This window comes from Chenopodium album, chromosome 5, assembly GCF_948465745.1.
Source record: "Chenopodium album chromosome 5, dcCheAlbu1.1, whole genome shotgun sequence".
Taxonomy (NCBI): domain Eukaryota; kingdom Viridiplantae; phylum Streptophyta; class Magnoliopsida; order Caryophyllales; family Amaranthaceae; genus Chenopodium; species Chenopodium album.
The window spans coordinates 1,212,807-1,232,589 of record NC_137838.1 but is presented as its reverse complement, the minus strand read 5'-3'; the positions used below and the strand labels follow the sequence as shown (position 1 = coordinate 1,232,589).

The window sequence follows — 19,783 nt, the reverse complement described above, 5'->3', positions numbered from 1 at the left end:
TTGATTTTCTATCACATCCTTGTAGCTCTCTAAACGCCAAAAAATGATGGATTTTTTTTTTAATTCACCAAGTTTATATACTTATTCCAGTTTGCAAAAACAATCATTAATCAAGGATGAAACCCACTAAATAGGTGGTATTACAAAAGAATTGTACTTGATTGTAAATTACATTTTACACGCCAAATTATTATTGTAAAGATAAGACATCAGAAACTATCTCCCCAACCAAAGAATCTAAGATCTGGTCTTCAATGTCTACTCCAACCATAAATTCATCAACTTCAAAATCTAGCCATCTCCCATATTTACTGCTCATATCTTTGTCGACGAGCTCATCCACCATACTATTTCCCAGGTTTCTCCAACCCTGGATCTCCTTGTACACTTCTTCAGCCAGTCTTTCCTTTCTCTTCAATGTTGCAATGCCTTTTTTCCACATTTCAAACCCACCACCCACGAAACGCTGACACTTCAAATCTAAACATTCACTGACACAATCAAACAACATTTTCCTCTCTAGTTTAAACTCATCCTTTCCACCTCCTCGTCGTCTTTCCATCTGATCAAACAGGTGTGGATTTACTATCTCACGTGTTCGACCTGCTACATAATCCTTAAACATCAACTCCACATTGCAGAGTATGTCTTTTACATATCCTAATTCCCATGCTGTTGATTTCATGGAGTACTTTTCTGAAGTAATTTGAGAAGATGTTGATGAAGCTGAATCTGATACCTCTGCATCAGCTTCCCTACTAGCTTGTGACTTTTGTAAAGAATCCGGACCAAATTCTTGCTGAGCCTGAACTGATGAACATTGTTGTTTGCTCTCTGAAATATAACCATGGAATGCTCAGTATTAATACACTAACATTACAAGTATAGATTACAAACTAAGATTACAAGTACTAATTATAAAACATGCATGTATTGGAAGTGGTGAATGATTTTGATATTGTTCTAACCTTCCGTGATGCTACTTGCCATGCTTTCTGAAGAACAGCAACTTTCTGTCAAAATAGAAGGTTCCAGAATGGAAACAGGACTAGGTGAGTGACAATCATTCCATTTTTTAGCTTCAACTTTGTCGTGGCTGTATTTTTCCATTGCTTCCCCTGCCTGATGAAAAAAAAAAAAAAAAAAAAGAGCCTATCTTGTCAATAGAATAGAGCTGAAATCAGTACACCGTTGCTTCCTAACTTTTTAGGGCATAAAACTAGGGGGAGATTTTGAATGCAAAAAAGTTGGTCTCTATAAAATTAATGGAAATCAAAATAAAATATGCATGAAATTCTGTACCTGAAAACTGAATTTCCTTGTGAACTGTTCAGCTTCATAGTCAAACAATCCAGGATAGATATGGCTATCTGTGTCTATTGGCTCTTGTTGAGACATTTTTTCTCGGGCCTTCCCTGTGGCACTCTCTGCACTGCCAGGTACCACTGCTGATTCTGCAGCAGTACCAGTTTTGACAATGGTGCTATGGGAATTCTCAAAGTTTGATGTTAGTTCTTTTAGCTTCTGCTCTAGCAATTTACTCAAAGCATCACCCTTTATCCCGTTTAATCCAGGAGAAGATAACCTTGTCAGATCCGAGTTGGTCAGCATTTTGCTTCCATCATCAAAGCAAATGTTGCTGCCTTTTTCAACCAACTGTCTAGAAGGCTCTGAACCAAGCTGTGATCGGGTGATAGGAGCAGTGAATGTAAATGAAACAACATCCATTCCTTTCCTTCGGTTTTCTTCTATCCAATTAAATTGCTTATCAGCCATTACAGTAGATTGGCTTGGTTTTTCAGGAACTTGATTCTTATTGTATTGCAGATTCCCATCTATTGACCTTTTCTTTCTAGGAACATTTCTCACTCCAGCATAAGGAACTCCCTTATCAACAACGTCCCTTGCATGCAAGCTAGATTTCCTCGAACTTGTTCTTGAGGTCCCAGCTTCTCGAGCTAAACTTTTTTGTCGGCTATGAGAAGTATCCTCAGAATATGGCTTTTTACCAATAGTTGTAGTAACAGAAGCCTTAGGAGCAGAAGATCTCTCCCTATGTGGAGGGCAGTTCTGTTTTTGGTTATTTTGTCGTAGTACAGAAGAAGCACTTTGGTTCAAAGATTTCCTATTTGAGAACTTTGGACCACTTGCTTGGTTCCTTGATGACTGACTTGACTTGCTATCATCCTGTTCTTCTGAATCTCCCAAACTCCTACTGTTTGAAGTCAAGCCTTCCCTTTTCTGTACATTAACCTTTGCTTGTATGGCAAGCGAAATTGACTTTCCCTTTTTCTTTACAGCAGCAGAACTATCCTCTCTACTCTGGGATGCCCTAAATGATGACGTCTCATTTAGACCATTCCAACTCCTATTCATAGGCTGTCCTTTTAGATACTTGGCAGCATTGGATTCAACTTGCCTTTGCGTTAATACAGGAGCCCTGGACGGTTTCTGCGCTGCTTCCAGTTTCTCCCTTATTTCTCTAACTTTCAAAGGAACCGAGGATGATCCAGCTGAAGATATCTTAGCTCGGGGAGTTGCTGATGGGCCAGGCTCAATTATTTTTGCAGCAGCTTCCATAATGTGAGCTGCATCTTGGGACGGGACAAAAATAGGGCTCTTGATTGGCGATAAAAGCTTATGATGAGTGATTGGGATTGTTTTGGCTGACTTTGGAGGCAAAGTATCAGTTTGAAACTTCTCAATTGGTCTGTTAGGCAACTTCATAGATCTAGTTTCAAAGTCATTATTCCTAGTTGTAGGCTCCATTTTGTCAAATAGGTGGCTTGAATGCATAACTTGATGATCATGATAAAAGTCGAGATTTCTTCCTCTAAATGGAGCCTCTCCTAGAGAGATAGAGTCAAAGAAGGGGGAAGGATATGACTCCATTCCTATTGACATTGGTAAGGAATCCAATCCCATGAGCCTGGCCACTACCCCAGGAGCTTTTGATCCAAAACCGTCATCATCTGTGACAGATGATGCGCAGCTATAATCACTTCCTCCTCTGGCACTAAATCCTGCACCAAATGCACCATACTCCTCTTCTTCTTCCTGGTATATAATTAATCAAATCATCTTAAATCAATATTATGGCAATTAATTTCAGCAGATATCAGTCATTGAATAAATTCTCACCACACGCTTTCTTGTCATAGGAAAACTCTCCTCTCCTTTCTTTCCTTGCTTCGAGTATTCTGTCCAAAACAACCAAAAGAAAATGAATGATCTGCAGTTCACATTAAAGAATCACAACACAAACACATATATGAATGTAGCTGTAATGTACCTGGTGAATCAGATCTGCTCGAAAACAACTTCTTTCGAGACTTGGCATTCCAGTCAAACAGCTGAAAGAAGCCGCCAACATAACGTCCACTCTTCGACCCATGCTTGTCACCACCCATTTTAGCTATTTACCAATCCAAAACACTTCTTGACATTTAAAGATCCAAGCTCAGTTACAAAAACTTTAACAATCAGTGATAGGTGGATGAATCTTCAACCTAATCATATGCAGAATGATGGATATTCCAAACTGCTCAACACAATTCAATTAATGAGACAAATTGCACTAAAACATAGGTAGTATCATCCATAATAAAACCCTAGTTATAAACTAAGATATCATCTACTCTAACAGCTCAAAACAATTTCACTCAAAACTGTATTTTCTACTCTAACCGCTCCCTCAGTTCAGATTATGAACTCAGTGCACATGTATTGCTAAGATAGTCATATAGGTAGTATAATCCATAAGTACATTAATTTAAACACCCTAGTATCTTCTACTAAGATAGCATCGAGCTCGAAACGATTTCACTTGGAGCAGTATCTTCTACTCTACTATAGCTCCAAGCTCCCAATATATGACTAACAGCAGTCACAAATAACTTCAGAATTACTCAACCATCCCTAGTAAAGCACATTATAAGAATCCATATTCCAATTAATTTACCCATCATAGAACTTTATACTATACTAATATATGCTCAAATTTGATAGCAACAAACAAAGATGATTAACTTGGGCATGCACATTTGAACATTACAGCCATTTTCTGCTAAATTATCTACTCCATATGTACATTCACAATTACAAATTGGAAGTGAAATCATATTCCAATTTATAATTGAACAATTTCAACAGTATCAAACAGTGTTAAAACGGTAATTTAACCATTAATCATGCAAATTTACCTTCAAAAAGTAATCACAATCATATCAATCAGCTAATCAAAATTCAAATCAATTAACAACATCATCATTAGCCTCATTCCACCACCTAATTATAAAAAATCTTTAATTAAGCTAACTAATCACATAATCAAGCAAAACCCATCTCACATTATCAATTTATCACCAAGATTCATTAATCACAGTACCAAAGCAGTACAAAAGACAGAAACTTGATTGCAAAACCAAACATTCCATGACCAAAATCAGTGATTTAAGAAACAATTAATTCAAACCCAATTTAAAACTACAATCAAATAAAGTACAGAAATGATTAAAACTTACAAATGAGGAATTTCTTAGAAGAATTTCTCCAACGTCTCTAAAATAAGCTTCTTTGTTTCTCTCTCCTATATAAATGTTTGACAACGTCTATATTTTTCTGGGGTTTTGTGAAACAGAGGAGAATGAATAGTTTGTAAAGCAATAAATTAAGGGGTGCGCAGTTGTTGGAAATACCAGAAATTTTAGAGAGAGAAAGTTGTGATTTTTAGTGAGAGAGTGAAGCATGTTTCAAGCATTAAATGGGGGGCAAAGCATTGATTAAATTGGGGAAGGAAAAAAAAAAGTTGGAATTTTTTAAAAAAATAGAAATTGAAAAACACAAAAAAAATAATTCCAAAAATCTTGTAACGTCTCTTTGCTTAGATTGAGATTTCAAATTACAAATAAAAAAAACAGAAAGAGGGACAAAAAGTATACTTTTTATTATACAAGGGTGATAAAATTACAAGGGGTAGGATTTTAATGGGGAGTGACAGACAAGTGATATGATGACACGTGGATTAAAGAAAAGTCAAAACAATTTTGGAAAATGAGTGAAACAAAAAGGGGTTAAAATATTTGGGATTTGGATTTGTTAAGGTGAAATGGGCCCATTTTTTTGCCTTGGTGCGTCTTAGATTCGAACATAATGGACCAAATCTAGTGAGAGAACAGAGAAGTTTATTTTCCCATAATTTATTTTTTGAAGGATTTATATTTTTATTGGATTTGAATTTTTTTGTTACGTTAACATGGGGGGGGTCGAGTTATGAATGTTTGTGTATAAAATTAATATGTTAATTTGAATTTAAATAACATCTTACAAGTTACAATAAAATGAAAAGAAAAATGTTTCAAAATCGAAATGCAATGAAAACATTCTTTCTTTTATATTCAACCAAATTAAATAATATGATGAACATTTTCTTGAGTTATATGAACATCAAAAACCAAAGCTTTTGTCAATAGTGTTTGCGAATTTTGGTGTGTCAATATGATACTTGTAATTTTTTTAACATGTAGTTCGTGATAGAAATTTGTTAGTTTAAAACTCATTAGTCATCACATTAGTAGCTTGTATCATAAAGAATACACTCTATGGAGAACTAATTTGATTTGCAATAAATCCCAACAATCTATGAATAAATCCCAAGACTTAATGAATACACCCTTTCACCGTGATTACACTATTCGAGTACTCTTTATAGTTTATAGAGTGATTATATTTCTTTCATCATCTCTTTGTCATTTCATTAAAGGGGAAAGGGGTTGGGCTTAATCTACATGATCCACACATTGGGCTAGACTCAATCTAATCTAAGTAGTTGATTCAATGGGCTTGGTGAGCTTGGATTAGGGATGATGGGCAAAATGACATGAATTGTTTGAAGTAAGAAATTGAAGTAATTGTTCTTTCTACCTTAATTTCTATAGTGTAAGCATGACTGCAAGAGGATATATATTCAACATTTTATGTTGCATGTATTGCATATAATTTTACACGCATTTTAAAGTTTTTTTGTTTGTGTAATTGACAAAATCTTGTTGTTGTATAGATGTTGAATTGTTGATTGTATTAAGGACTTAGAGTCAAATGTCATTTACCCTATATTTTACACTTATATCCCTCCCCCTCACCCCCCCCCCCCCCAAAAAAAAAAAAATAATAAAATAATGTCGATTTCATGTTTGATTCAAACTTTGTCATTTTACAAAGTTATATACTCTTACAAAGTAATCCTTAAACAATACAAGTACATGTAAATAAATCGTCGATTCTAAATATATAACAATGTAAATGAATTACAAGTTCTAACAACTTAACACCTACATCATAATTTATTTGCAATCTCCTATACAATTTTAATAATTAAAAAAGCAAAAAAGAAAAATAATCTAAAAAGAATACATCTTCAAATTGCATGCATGCCAATTATTAAAATTACGAGCACATTTTAAGCCACAAAATCACTTCTTGATCAAATTGACCTTCGGATTTGATGTAGAAATCCATGCATAAATTAAACCATCTCTATTAATCATGAAACTATTCTATGGCACCTTCTTTTAACCCAACGAAAACCATTTTTAACAGAAGCTTTAAACTTAGTTTCCATTGTATATGTTCTATACGTAGTAATCCTTGTTTTCCTCTTCAAATCATTTTCATCAAAGCTCCAATTATGAGACCTACGATGATGTGAAGATGGCGAAGACGACGTCGTAAAGGATGATTTGAAATAAGGAGTAATTACATACCTATGAGAAGGTTGTAATTTTATGGTTGGATTATAATTACTAAATGTTGGACTTTCATTGTATGTACAATAACGAGCAGCATCATCAAAATTTTGTATTTCCAACATGTAATGATCTATGATTTGTAGCTTATATTGCTCTAAATCATCATGAACAATGTATTCATTTTGTGATCTTTTTGGCCCTTTCATTTTTTTTTTTATTATTTTATTATTGAATTGAATGTAACGTATAATCCCACCACCCCAACTCTTGAGAAACAACGGCAAAAAAGTTGGGATGGGAGATATCTAGGAAAACAAGACGACAAATTGAAAAGATAAAAGAATAATTAAAGTTACAAGGTATGTTTATATACTTAAGGGAAAAAAATAGACATAGCTAAATTTAGACTATCCATGATATAGATAAATGTAAATCAATCAATATTATGAATTCCAAAATTAGGAGATTAAAGAAATTGCTTCAAATAAAGTCCGATAACAACTCAAATAACCTAGAGGTTTACAAACACATTACAAATTACAATCCATTGTTTTGTTTTTGTAACGGTTGCTTTCTACTTTTGTAGTGGCATTAAATTGTACTAGCGTTAACAAAACTCAACACAATAGTTATGTTGAATCTCTCATTATGCATATTTATGTTTTATAAGCACAAAACTAAACACAATAAGTATGTTAATAGGAGAGAACGAGGATTTTGGTCTTCCCGTCTCATCCCCACTTAATATTTTCATCCCCCATGATCCAAAATTCATCCCCATCACTACTCATCACTGCACCACCACCCACTTGCCTAATTGCAATCTCAACCAAATCCCCATCTCAAACTTGCCTTATAATACTTGTATATATGCATCCATTAAAATTTCGTTACCGTTATTATAGATAAAACTCAATTAATCAACAACTCTCAAAACCAAATTTATTCGTGAATGTTAGACAAGCTCATTATAATTCAATATAAAGATGAAATTCCAATTATTGGAATAATTAATTTTCGTTATTTAAAGTAAGTACAAGGCAATTGCTCAATATTGTTTTAAGTAGGTTGGGACTAGGCGAATTTGGAGAGGTATTACTTATGATTCACCTTATTCCCACAGATTATTTCCGCAGTCCTACTACCCATGACATATATGATTTCCATCTCAACCCCATCCCATTGGCCACCATCCGCCAAATCTAGACGGATAGAGCTATGAACTCCCTAATTACATTTCTAATAAAACATAGTGATAGATATGACTGTTACCCTTTACATTATACTTGAGACGATTCTAACAAATACTTTACATACAAAGTGTGGTTTTTTTTTTTTTTTTTTTTTTTTTTTTTTTTTTTTTTTTTTTTTTTTTTTTTTGTCTTAAAAATGATTTACAAATTGAGTAATTACATTCTCACCCCTTCTTGAGAGGGCACATAGACAATGTGCGCTGAATAAGTCGAAGTACCAGTACTGCGCAAGATAGCTCCTTCCCATAGATAAAGCTTATCCTCCTCCCCCTTCATGCGCTCTAACTCATAAATTTCTTCCCCGCCATTTTTCCACTCTTCCCTCCTCCAAATTTTTGACCGTTAGTTTCACAATTTTCTGTTTTGCAGCTTCAAATCAATTGTAAAGGTATGTTCTTTAATCACCCTTTTGCTTATTGATATAACTATGTTCTGGGTTTAATTTATTTTACTATATTTTCTTGATATTTTAGTGGTTTTTAATTTGTTTGAACTTCTCTGATTTGATAATGATTAAAAAGATTGTTTTTTTTATATGTATTTTAAAAAGATTTGAACTTAATTATTTCTGGGTGTTATTTAGATCTGAGATTATGAATTGAATATTGGGTTTTTTGGGGTAAAAGTTGGTTATACACCCAAAACCCAAATGATGTTTTGGCAATTTCAAGAGAAATTTTCAGTTATTGTTAGATTTGTGCACATAGCAAAATGATCTCATAAATGGTTTATTTGGTGAATTTTTTGGGTGTTATTTCACCAAGAAATTAACAATTGGAGTGCCTTGTAATTGAGCTTAATTGATGCTTCTTGCATGAGGCTTAGTGGGGTATTCATAACTAGCATATACTTTGAAATCTTTAGGATTTATAGTAATGAAAGGTTGTACTGAGCTGAGGGGTAGCCTGTTGCCCGTCGTCGAATTAATTGAAACAATGGCCTGTACTTTGAATTTGATGTTTGAACTATTTTTGAGATTTATATGGAAATCACCATTTTACTAATGGGGTAAGAATGTATAGACACTCTTTTATCCCTTTTTTTTGGGTGTAAATAGAGCCACAAAGGATTATTAAGAGGACGGGATTTAATCCTAGGGATGCATTCCCAAGACTTTACCGGCTAAGTTTGTTGACATCCACGTAGATAATTAAGTTCATTGTTTGATGGTGTAGTTGAAGCCCATGACAAAGTACTTGGGTTAATTAATACACATTTGCTTTAGGATTTGATAAATCTTTTAGGTGACTGGTTTTAGTCTTGACTACTTGAATGGTTATTCGACATTGTACTTTGTATTTTATTTGTGTCTACAATCCGTGGAGGATGATGCATATTAGACTCCATCCCTGTTTCTCACCTCACCTAGCTGCTTAAGCTTAGTAGTTAGCTTGTTTTTATTCGCTGAAGAAGTAAAGGAAGTAATATAGTACAAGTGACAGGCAGGCTCACTTCTCATCGTTCTTTGTGTTTTCTATAACCTAGGAGGTTAAGCATTCAAAGTGTTAAATGCCTACTGAAGCATTCCCATCTTTTATATTTTTAGCTTCCAATTGATGCATTGCCAGAATATGAACAAAGAAAAATCTAGGTTTTCAATTTGAGGTGTTTAACAGGATTTAGAAAAGGATGTTTAACAGGATTTAGTAAAGGCTGTGTGACAGGATCAAGAAAAAGCTGGTTAACAGGATCTTCTTATGTGTATTATTCTTGATGCTATATGTGTGTGTATGTGTGGAGAAAACGAGTGAGGAACTACCCTCTTTTGCGCTTATCAGTTTGGGGGAGGGGGGGGGGGGGGTGGGGCTACATCATGTTCTGTAATTCAATGCAGTTGCCAAAACTTGAAGCCTAGAGTAGCTTGAGCACAATTGAACTTTCGAACCCCTATCTCTAGTTCTCTACACAACAAGAAGCCACAGTGTCATTCCTAGTAAAGAGGAAGAGGGGTCTGAAGGTTAAGATTTTTGTAACCTTATCCCTATTATAAAAGCTGAGACCGTTTGAATCTTTTTAAATAAAGATGAAAGAATTTCCCTTCAGTCTATATCCTTTTATTTTGAGTGCAGCAACATCTGTGGTGGTGTGCTCCGTTGGAAATGGGGCTGCCTATTCTTGTATAAATTTTATTTTATTCTTTCTTACCTTAAGTAAAATGAAAATTATTACTGTATATTCTCTATGTTTTAAATTTAAACACTAAACCTTCATTAGAACTAATGTGCTTGCTACCTGCTTTCAGTTGTCTGAATGATTGCTGCAAAAAATGACAGTTAATGGAAGTCAGAATATGGAATCCTCTGAGAATGAAACAGATCTGTCACAGGACAACATTGAGTCTGCAGAGGGAATATCAGAGGATGCTATATTGTCACGACAAACATCAGTCAACCTAGTTCCATTTATCGGCCAGAGATTTGTTTCTCAAGATGCTGCCTATGAATTTTATTGCAGCTTTGCCAAGCAATGTGGCTTTTCCATCAGGCGCCACCGCACTCGGGGAAAAGATGGGGTGGGACGGGGAGTCACACGAAGGGACTTTACCTGCCATCGTGGTGGACATCCACAGGCGAAACCTAGTGAGGAAGGGAAGTTGCAAAGGAATAGAAAATCATCACGGTGCGGCTGTCAAGCATACATGAGAATAGTGAAACGGTCAGATTTGGATGTCCCTGAATGGCGTGTCACTGGATTTAGTAACAATCACAATCACGAACTTCTTAAATCAGTTGAAGCACAAATCCCTCCATCGCACTGCACCATTTCTGCTGATGACAAAAGTCGGATTTGCATGTTTGCAAAAGCTGGAATGTCAGCCCGCCAGATGTTGAGATTGATGGAGCTTGAGAAAGGCGTTAAATTAGGTTGCTTACCATTCACTGAATTACATATCAGAGACCTGCTACAGTCTTTCAGACATGTTGATAAAGATAACGATGCTATTGACCTCATCAGCATGTGTAAGAGATTAAAAGATGAAAATTCTTATTTCAAGTATGATTTTAAATTAGATGGTCATAATAGATTAGAGCATATTGCTTGGTCATACCCTTCATCCATCCAAAAGTATGAAGCCTTTGGGGATGCAATATTGCTGGACACTAATCATCGTCTGGATGCTTATGATATGCTTCTAGGCCTTTTGATTGGGGTTGATAATCATGGAAAGGCTTGTCTTTACAGTTGTGTTCTTTTGCGGGATGAAAACCTGGAGTCCTTTACTTGGGCATTGAAGGTACCTATAACATCTTAAGTATGTATCTATTATTCTATAACCATCTGCTGCTCAAGAAGAATCCTGCTTCATTCTGTTGCTTATTTCTTCATTGTAATTATCTTTCTCATTTCTTTGAAATAATATGTGCAGACATTTTTATGTTTTATGAAAGGAAAAGCACCACAAACCATTTTGACTGATCAAAATATGTGGCTCAAAGAAGCGATCACTTGTGAAATGCCTGAAACCAAACATGCATTCTCTATATGGCATATCATTGCCAACTTGTCAGACTGGTTTTCTTTGCCACTTGGTTCTCATTATGATGGATGGAAGACCGAATTTTATCGTCTTTATAGCTTGGAAATGGTTGATGAGTTTGAAGCTGGATGGAAGGAGATGGTTGATAGATATGAACTACAGTCAAATAAACACATCATCTGCCTTTATGCATTACGGGACTTTTGGGCTCTATCTTTCTTGAGACGCTACTTCTTTGCTGGACTCATGAGTAGATCTGTGACAGACTCCATTAATGCTCTCATTCAAAGGATATTAAGTGCACAATCTACACTTGATTGTTTTATTGATAAAGTAAGTTCTCTTTTATTATTCTACAGAGCACTACTTCGTGTACATCTGCTGTGGTTCATGCAAAAAAGTTTTTCAAGTGGTTTCTCAAATTTGTGTCTGCATACTCCTATCTAAACAATGTTGTTTCCTTTCGTAATTTATTTCCTTAGAAACTAGAGTTTCTTGCAAAATAGTTTCTCTACCAGTTCATATCAGCAAGTTGTAAAGCTATATTACCTTTATACCTACTGAATTTTCATATCTTGCTTATAGCGATTAGAGATAGCAAACGAGTCAGTTTGGATTAGATCATATTCTAGTAATGAGTTACTTCATTTGGTTACAGGTTGGGTCTAAGGTTGGGTCATACTGGGGTTTATTGTTAATTTTTTACTACATTAAATTAATCATTATTAGACTGTATCACATAAATTTTCGGGTAAGGTCCATCCCGGTTTGGGTCATAATTAAGCAGTGCAGTTTCTGCTGTCATGGTTTATCAGTCATATTGGTGAGACCACCAAGTAATAATTTTTGTCTAAGAGAAAGGTGGTTTACTTGCTATATTGACCCTCATTCTTAATATGTTTGTAACTGTAGGTAGCCGATATTGCAGAGTATGATGACCATGGTGGATCAAAGCTGAAAATGCAGCAAAATGAGAAAGTTTCTTTAAAAACAGGTTCCCCAATGGAGTCGCATGCTGCTACTGTTTTTACGCCTTTTGCCTTTTCTCTCCTCCAAGAAGAGCTCGTTTCAGCCCCTCAATATGCCTCCATTATGGTTGGCGAAGGTTGCTTCCAGATCAGACACCACACAGAGATGGACGGAGGATGCAAAGTGATGTGGGACCCTAGTCAAGAACTCATTCATTGTAGTTGTCATCAGTTTGAGTTTTTAGGCATCCTTTGTCGTCATATTCTTCGTGTTCTCTCAACAAATAACTGTTTTCGCATCCCAGACCCTTATCTGCCTTTGAGGTGGCGCCTTGTATCGAATGAGCACGTTGAAAAAGAGCAAACAGAGAAGGTCAAAATTCTGGAAGCCATAGCTTCCACAATTGTTTCAGAATCAGTGGTAACTGAAGAACGCCTGACTTTTGCATGTGAGCATATGTCAATGGTACTGGCTCACATCAAACAACTCCCTAAGCTGAACAATCATAATGAAGCAAATGAAATGGGTATCAATAGCTCAACAGGTTCACTGATTATACCAGGAGTCGAAGCTTCTGATGGTATTGCTCAGAGTTTTGCCCTTGGAAATCCTCACGAATCTTTCTTGGTCAAGTTGAAAGAAACAAATCCAAATCCTGGGCTTGATAATATGTCTGGAAAAAGAAGGCGTGCTATTCCTTGTGAACAATATGCTCATGCTGCATGTGATAGTGCAATTATTGAAGGTAATAGCGTGCATGCTGATGGAGATGCATTCTGCGGCTTCTTGTAAATTAGGATCCTAGGGGTAAGTTGAATTCTGCCTATTTAATCAAACAAATGTATATAGATACTATCACCATTTGTGGTCAATTATAGAGCTTACTGAATTCCCATAGTTCTTTTTAGGCTTCTTTTGCTTGATTTACCGGGTTAGCACATTTTATGGCCCGGAAATGTGGCTTATCCTGATTTTCCCTAAGCAGTCAATAGATCAGTTATTCATGTGCCTTATTTAACCTAATTTTTGCTGCGAAAGCTATACGCGTGTGGAGTATATTCCATATCCATCTGGAGTGCAGTTTTCTGGCAGCAGCTTTGTAAGTCAACTGAGAATGTTGCTTGTTACTGATAGAGGTCTCATTTGTTCTGTTGCTAAGTAGGACAGGTCGACAGCTGATGTGTGACAGAGCCACAGATGAGGAAGTACATCTCCGAATGAGAGGAGATACTGAGAGCCAATACAAGAGAATCCATGATCCTACAAACTCTAGACGGAGACACTAGTTCAAGGCTCATCAGGGACCCGAGTATAATCATTTAACACGATATATGCATGATACCCCTGACGAGCTATATCAACTGTCATACTTAGCAACAGAGCAAACGAGACCTCAATCAATACCAAACAACATACATTGATAGTCGATTCCCAACTCATACCCTACGACAAAGAATCCGATTAGAGGCAGTATTTTCTGAAGTTGTTCATTAAAACTTATTCTTTGCATAATAAACCATCGCGATTAAGCTAAAGTACTATGTACTACTGTACTAGTAATATTAATACATAACAAATAAAGTATAAGAAAAGTCTATATATGATTGAGTCAAAGGAAATTATGTTGAATACGGAGTATGCTTTTAACAAGGAACATTATTTTTATAATTAATATTACCACCATATTTGGTAGGTGAGATGATATAATTGAAAATTAAGTTTATGTTTTTGGTACAGGAGAAAAAGAAAAGCATAAGATTTTATACTGAATAGAGGCTACTTGTCTGATAGTTGAGAGACACAGAATTGCTAACTCAATGGACAATATTCATTAATCTCAACAGTTATTTTTATGCCCTTCTTATAATTCCGTGTGTTAGGATGGTATGATGACTTGTGTGCGTGTATTAGGCCCCGTTCTTTTGAGCAGAGCAAAGAGGTGTCAGCAGAGCAAATTATTTATACTCAACAAAGCAGGGTTCAGCAAAGCAGACTACAACAGTTCAAAAGAACAGAGACTTAAGGCCGGTTCATACAAAAAAGTCTAGTTGGTAAAAAAAAACTTTTTTCCGGCATACCAATAATAGTGTGTTGGTGGAAGTGGAATATTGAATGAACCACTATGACAATATTAAGATTTATTATGCTTTGATTTTAGAAAAGCTGGGTTGAAGATCACGAATCTAAAAAACTAATACGAATAGAAGCTTCATACATATAGACTTTTAATTGTTTTTTTTTTTCTTTTCTAAATGAAATATACATATAGAATTATAAATAAATTATTGTTATAATTGGTAATGAAGAACATAATCTCAAAAGTAGTTAGGTGATTAATGATTGAATTATATTTTGTATTGCCTTGATGGTGGCAGCACTTTTGTCTTTGATGTACTTGGCACAATAGCTCTTAATAAGGAGTTAGGGTCTGGTCAGCTCTATTATCAATTTGATGGTGTGCCTTTCATGAGGTTTAATTAACATATAATTATTATTTAATACATGTATTACTTATTGATATATATTTACTACTCGTATATATAAATAATAATAAAAGTTATTTAAGGGCCAAAAAGCTAGTTGGTCTAACAAGTTAAGTACACTAATTTTTTATTTTTTTTTTGACAACAAGTACACTAATTAACAATTAGCGTGTTTTTTAGATGGAGAATAAAATTCATTCATTTATATGTATATGCTACAACCATACTAAATGTACAATGCGTAAATGAGAGATTTATTTCACTCAAAATGCATGTGCAATCTAACAAATTCCTTTAGTTGTCACAATGTTGTCTTTAGACACATGCCTTGTATTTTTTTACCTAGCGATACATTCTTCTTTAATCGACATAATGATCTTGATCTCTCATACACTCTTAATCTTCTTGTACGGAATTGGAAAGATATTTATCAAGAGAGAGTGGTGAATTGAATGAGACTTAATATATTATACGGAGTAATAATTTATTCTCGGTCCCTTCAATTATACAACGAAATTAGATAAGGTTATTAGGTTAGTGGTTAGGAGGCTTAGGACCCATACATAAATTTAAAAATTTCAAGAAAATAGTATTGTTTTGTTTTTGCACTCTCTGACAATATTTTAATTTATGTATACAAGTATATAATTGGAGGGAGTAGTCCAGGGACCAAAAATAAATGAAAACCTAAAAATTTAATGGTGCTAAATAAAGCAACGGCGTACTAAAACAGTGTCATCATCAATTCATCATTTAAATCTCTCACCATAAAATTTTTAAACTAAAAAAAAAATAATAACAAGAAAAACGAACAACTAATCAACCCACACAAAAGAAAAAAAAAATAGTTGATGATACAAAACCAAATATTATAATAAGAAGATAATATTTTTAGTAATTTATATTTTTTAGTAATTTTAAAATACTAGTGTAATTTATTTATAATACTTCTCGGAAGATAATAATGGTCATATACTAATGTGCAACACATAATCTTGTCAAAGTATATATATATATTAAAAGCCACATAAAAACATAACGAGACAAACAAAAAGGAACAGAAAAAAGTACTTGTAACCATTTCACACATTTAAAATAAAAAAACACATACATGTTCGAGAAGAAACAAATAGAGTATAAATATATAAGTTGAGGTGTGAAATCTTACGAAAAAAGGTTGCAAGTATAAAAGAAATAGAAGGCCTTAACTTGGCTCAAAGAATCTCCTTCATCTAAAGCAACCTTTTCTCGAAGCAATTCCCTATACAATCTTCCTTCCTACCTTAATTGATAACTCCCTCTAAAATTCCCAGTTTTATGTAAATAAAACGAACCATTATATATTATTGGAATCATATCATAATTAAAGTGAAAGATGATGATGATGATGATGAGGATGGCTGGTACAACAAGAGCAAGAGCAAGAGGTGTAACGCATGCAGACTTGGCTCCTAAACTACAAGGTCTACAACTCTCCAGCAAAACTGGTGCTCTTCTTACCATTCTTTGTATCCTTTGTGGTCTCCTTTGCTTCATTCTCTCCCTCTTCGCTGAAGCTACTCGTTCCGAGGTATGTGCTTATCTTACTCCTTTTGTTCGGAATTAATTGTCAGTATGTAATTGTTTTATTTTAGTGCATTTCAAACAATTTCTTGTAATTTCTCCAATTATTTGCTATTAGGCCATGCTCTTTATTTTTTCGTAACTTAGGCTCACAGAATAATTCATATACTTTCATGTTCAAACTTGCAAAATTATGAATTTTGGAAATGATTTGATGATTTCGTATTAAAATATTCTCATCCATTTGATTTCATATACTTTCATGTTCAAACTTGCAAAATCAATGAATTTTAGATAGGTAGACTATCGCACTCAAAACAAACTCATACACATATTATTTATTTATTTTTTTTTAAAAAAACACAAATTCTATTTATTAATCAAAAAGTCGTACGAAAAGACTACTAGTTTCTATTCTATTTAATTATCGATTTTGTAAAATCATGATCTTAACGTATGATGTAACGTTTTTTGTAGGTGACATGGATGTTAATAAACAACAATAATAATGGTGCAAAGAAAGGGCACAAGGAAAAAGGGGATTACGAGTGTATGTATAGTGGAAGTGGTAAAGTGCCTTTGATATGCGCATCAGTTGCATTTGTAGCATTGGCTATTGCAATGCTTGTTCAGCATTCATTTTTGCTAATTGCTATTAGCAAAACTACTCCTCCAGTTTATGTAAGCTGGGACCCTCAATCTTCTATTCCTATGAGGTCTCTTACTTGGCAAGCTGGTTTCTTCTTCATTTCTACTTGGTAAGCTTGCTTATTCCCATATCTTAATTAATATCGCGATATGGTAACATAAATGGCATAATTTAATCAGGTATATCTGTCGCGTGTTCTTGTAAGTGTTATGTTAAAGGTTGAGAGTTCAAATCCTTACCTAGGTTTAGAGTGAGGTCGCCGGTGAATCATTTTTGGGCTTTCTTGATTTGGCCAAGGTTTGACTAGTACGTCTTCAAATATGAGATTGTGTGTTAACTAACATCATAATTCATTAGCTTCATTCCAAACTAATCAACATACCTAACTAAAAGAAGGCTTAAAAATAATTAAATGGGAATTAAAGTGGCAAAAAGTCATTCGCCAAATTTGGTCAAAACTTTACTAAAATCTCATTAATCGCTACCACAAAACTTTCATATAATTAAAAAAAAGGGTTTAAGACATTGCACAAGTACTTTAGTTATGTCGTATTAGATTAGATAATAATTTTATTTTTTATTTGTTTGACTCAAAAAAATAAATATAACATAAATAAATAGTGTAGCTTAGTGCAGTAGGTGGCTTCTTTTTGTGGAATCATGTTTCGTCATTCATGATAATTATTTTTAGGTGCATTATTATTATTTCATTATGACATGATATATATTATAATTATATTTGTATATATATATTCAATATTCTATTATTATGTATTTATTTCAGTGGTTAAGAATGATAATATATGGGATTTCCTCTTAGAAAAGAATATTGTAACAACCATAGCAATTTCAAATAGTACTTAAATAGTAAAATTAAAACCCATTAACTTATCTTTATTTCATCAAAACTCCAAAAGGTACTTGGTGCCTCACTAAAGTTCCAGATTTTACGTAACGCATAAGAATATGTTCTTCGTACGAGCATAAAGGAATAAAAACACATCACATATGTGAGATAATGTCCTCATGCTACTCCTTTACGGCAGTAAAGCCGATAATTACCTACGTGTTTTTACTCGTTATTGTACACCTTCACGTTTTGAAATCGACTTTTACATAAGTACATGCTTTCTATCGTTGTGAGTTCTTTTTAATTTTAAAATAATAATTAACACGGTATATACAAATAATATATTTAGGACAAAAAACATGTTTATAAGAAATTGATTTTAGGACGAAAAAATTAATGATACGCTTTAATTTCCATATTCAGGTTGTGTTTTGCAGTTGGAGAAATAATGTTACTAATAGGATTAAGTGTAGAATCAGGGCATCTAAAAGATTGGTCGACACCAAAAACAAGCTGCCTTATAATCCGAGAAGGTGTGTTCACAGCTGCAGGAGTTTTCTCCCTTTTATCAGTCTTCTTAGCAGCTGGTTTATACGCTACAGCGTTACGAGTCCAATGGCTAGGCCAACAACAAGAGACTATCCGGCGAGAGATCTTGGAAGCCTCTTCCACTTATGCATCCCCGCCTCGATCACCCCAACATAGTCGAGTGGCTCGAGATGCACCTACCGACGTTGCCAGACAAGATCATACGCCTACGTTGTCTCAACAACAACAACATCAATTGGTCCTAAATAACAAGCAAGGTAGTTTAGTGTAAAGATGCAATAATTGAAGAGTGTTTGAGATTGTTATACTTAAAGAGGAAAATTGTTTAGGAAGTACATAATATACCAAATGTACATTTATCTTAAGAGTGTAAATATACATTACAAGAATTTTTCACACATTGTTATTATACTTGAGGTTTATGGTCTATCTCACATTACGTCGCGTGTTAAAGATCTAATCATTGCATGAACATTATCTTCAATTCGACAAAGACAACAATATAAAAGTACATGGACAAAAATAAAATTGTCCCATTCCTTGGCTTATGGAGCATATTGAAAAGACTCAAAAGAGGCCCCCTTATAATTAGCAACCAAACGCCTTAGCTTAATACAAAATACGAATCTTGATATTAGTCGTATTATTACTATTGTGTTACAAATATGATCATAAAAAGATAGTGGTTGAAAACTTGAAAATAGTTCTAAACAAATTATTTTAAACCCAAGATCAAGCATTTTCTACCATTAGATATCCCCGAGTTAGCTAATTTAACATCAGCTAAGGAATGGACCAGGAATGAATATCAATCCTAAAATATTATGTACTACCTCCGTTACATATCAATCGTTGCAAATAATATGTAATGGAGGTAGTATATAAGATGCATGGTACACTCAATAATTCAATATGAAGAGATCAACTTAAATACTTGAATGAGTGTTACCTTTAAAAAGGTTATCCTAAAGTTTTGGTTGAATCTTGGGCCTCAATCATAGAGAGAGTAAGCCCACTTCACATTCAAAAGAGGCTACATGCCTACATCCCAACACATATAGTTTATAAGTACATATTTCTATTGGTTTTTTGTTTCTTTAAATTTAAGTGATAATTGATATCTAAATCATTCACCATATTTTTATTGATGATCCGATCTTGAATATATTTTTCATTTATATCAAATGATATACAAGTACTCCGTAGTATATGGATGGTAATTGAAGATTTTTGGTGATATAAA

The 19,783-nt window shown here is 34.2% G+C and overlaps 3 protein-coding genes across 3 annotated transcripts; 2 read left to right on the top strand and 1 right to left on the bottom strand.

Moving 5' to 3' along the window:
- Positions 1–128: 128 nt before the first annotated feature.
- LOC145629976 (uncharacterized) lies at positions 129–5,101 on the bottom strand. Its single transcript, XM_081682219.1, has 6 exons — positions 4,524–5,101; positions 3,293–3,541; positions 3,142–3,200; positions 1,303–3,057; positions 969–1,122; positions 129–834 (listed from the first exon to the last, which is right to left on the bottom strand). The coding sequence occupies exons 2-6, from the start codon at positions 3,408–3,410 to the stop codon at positions 191–193; spliced, it is 2,730 nt and encodes a 909-aa protein (XP_081538345.1). The 5' UTR covers positions 3,411–3,541; positions 4,524–5,101; the 3' UTR covers positions 129–190.
- A 3,059-nt stretch (positions 5,102–8,160) lies between these two features.
- LOC145629975 (protein FAR1-RELATED SEQUENCE 11-like) lies at positions 8,161–13,469 on the top strand. The gene is made up of 4 exons (XM_081682218.1): positions 8,161–8,387; positions 10,242–11,234; positions 11,367–11,810; positions 12,390–13,469. Exons 2-4 carry the CDS (start codon positions 10,266–10,268, stop codon positions 13,236–13,238), a joined length of 2,262 nt encoding a protein of 753 aa, XP_081538344.1. The 5' UTR covers positions 8,161–8,387; positions 10,242–10,265; the 3' UTR covers positions 13,239–13,469.
- A 2,812-nt stretch (positions 13,470–16,281) lies between these two features.
- Positions 16,282–18,974, top strand: LOC145629974 (uncharacterized). Its single transcript, XM_081682216.1, has 3 exons — positions 16,282–16,499; positions 16,970–17,250; positions 18,415–18,974. Exons 1-3 carry the CDS (start codon positions 16,305–16,307, stop codon positions 18,809–18,811), a joined length of 873 nt encoding a protein of 290 aa, XP_081538342.1. The 5' UTR covers positions 16,282–16,304; the 3' UTR covers positions 18,812–18,974.
- Positions 18,975–19,783: the final 809 nt, after the last annotated feature.

What these genes read in the sequence shown, in the direction of transcription:
- LOC145629976 (XM_081682219.1), bottom strand. Translation starts at nt 3,410, where the DNA reads ATGGGTGGTGACAAGCATGGGTCGAAGAGTGGACGTTATGTTGGCGGC. An exon ending in CTATGACAAGAAAGCGTGTG is followed by an intron (nt 3,058 to 3,141) that starts GTGAGAATTTAT and finishes ATTATATACCAG; the next exon opens with GAAGAAGAAGAGGAGTATGG. An exon ending in CAAGGAAATTCAGTTTTCAG is followed by an intron (nt 1,123 to 1,302) that starts GTACAGAATTTC and finishes TTTTTTCATCAG; the next exon opens with GCAGGGGAAGCAATGGAAAA.
- LOC145629974 (XM_081682216.1), top strand. Translation starts at nt 16,305, where the DNA reads ATGATGATGATGATGATGAGGATGGCTGGTACAACAAGAGCAAGAGCA. An exon ending in CTGAAGCTACTCGTTCCGAG is followed by an intron (nt 16,500 to 16,969) that starts GTATGTGCTTAT and finishes CGTTTTTTGTAG; the next exon opens with GTGACATGGATGTTAATAAA. An exon ending in TTCTTCTTCATTTCTACTTG is followed by an intron (nt 17,251 to 18,414) that starts GTAAGCTTGCTT and finishes TTCCATATTCAG; the next exon opens with GTTGTGTTTTGCAGTTGGAG.
- LOC145629975 (XM_081682218.1), top strand. Translation starts at nt 10,266, where the DNA reads ATGACAGTTAATGGAAGTCAGAATATGGAATCCTCTGAGAATGAAACA. An exon ending in CCTTTACTTGGGCATTGAAG is followed by an intron (nt 11,235 to 11,366) that starts GTACCTATAACA and finishes TAATATGTGCAG; the next exon opens with ACATTTTTATGTTTTATGAA. An exon ending in TTGATTGTTTTATTGATAAA is followed by an intron (nt 11,811 to 12,389) that starts GTAAGTTCTCTT and finishes TTGTAACTGTAG; the next exon opens with GTAGCCGATATTGCAGAGTA.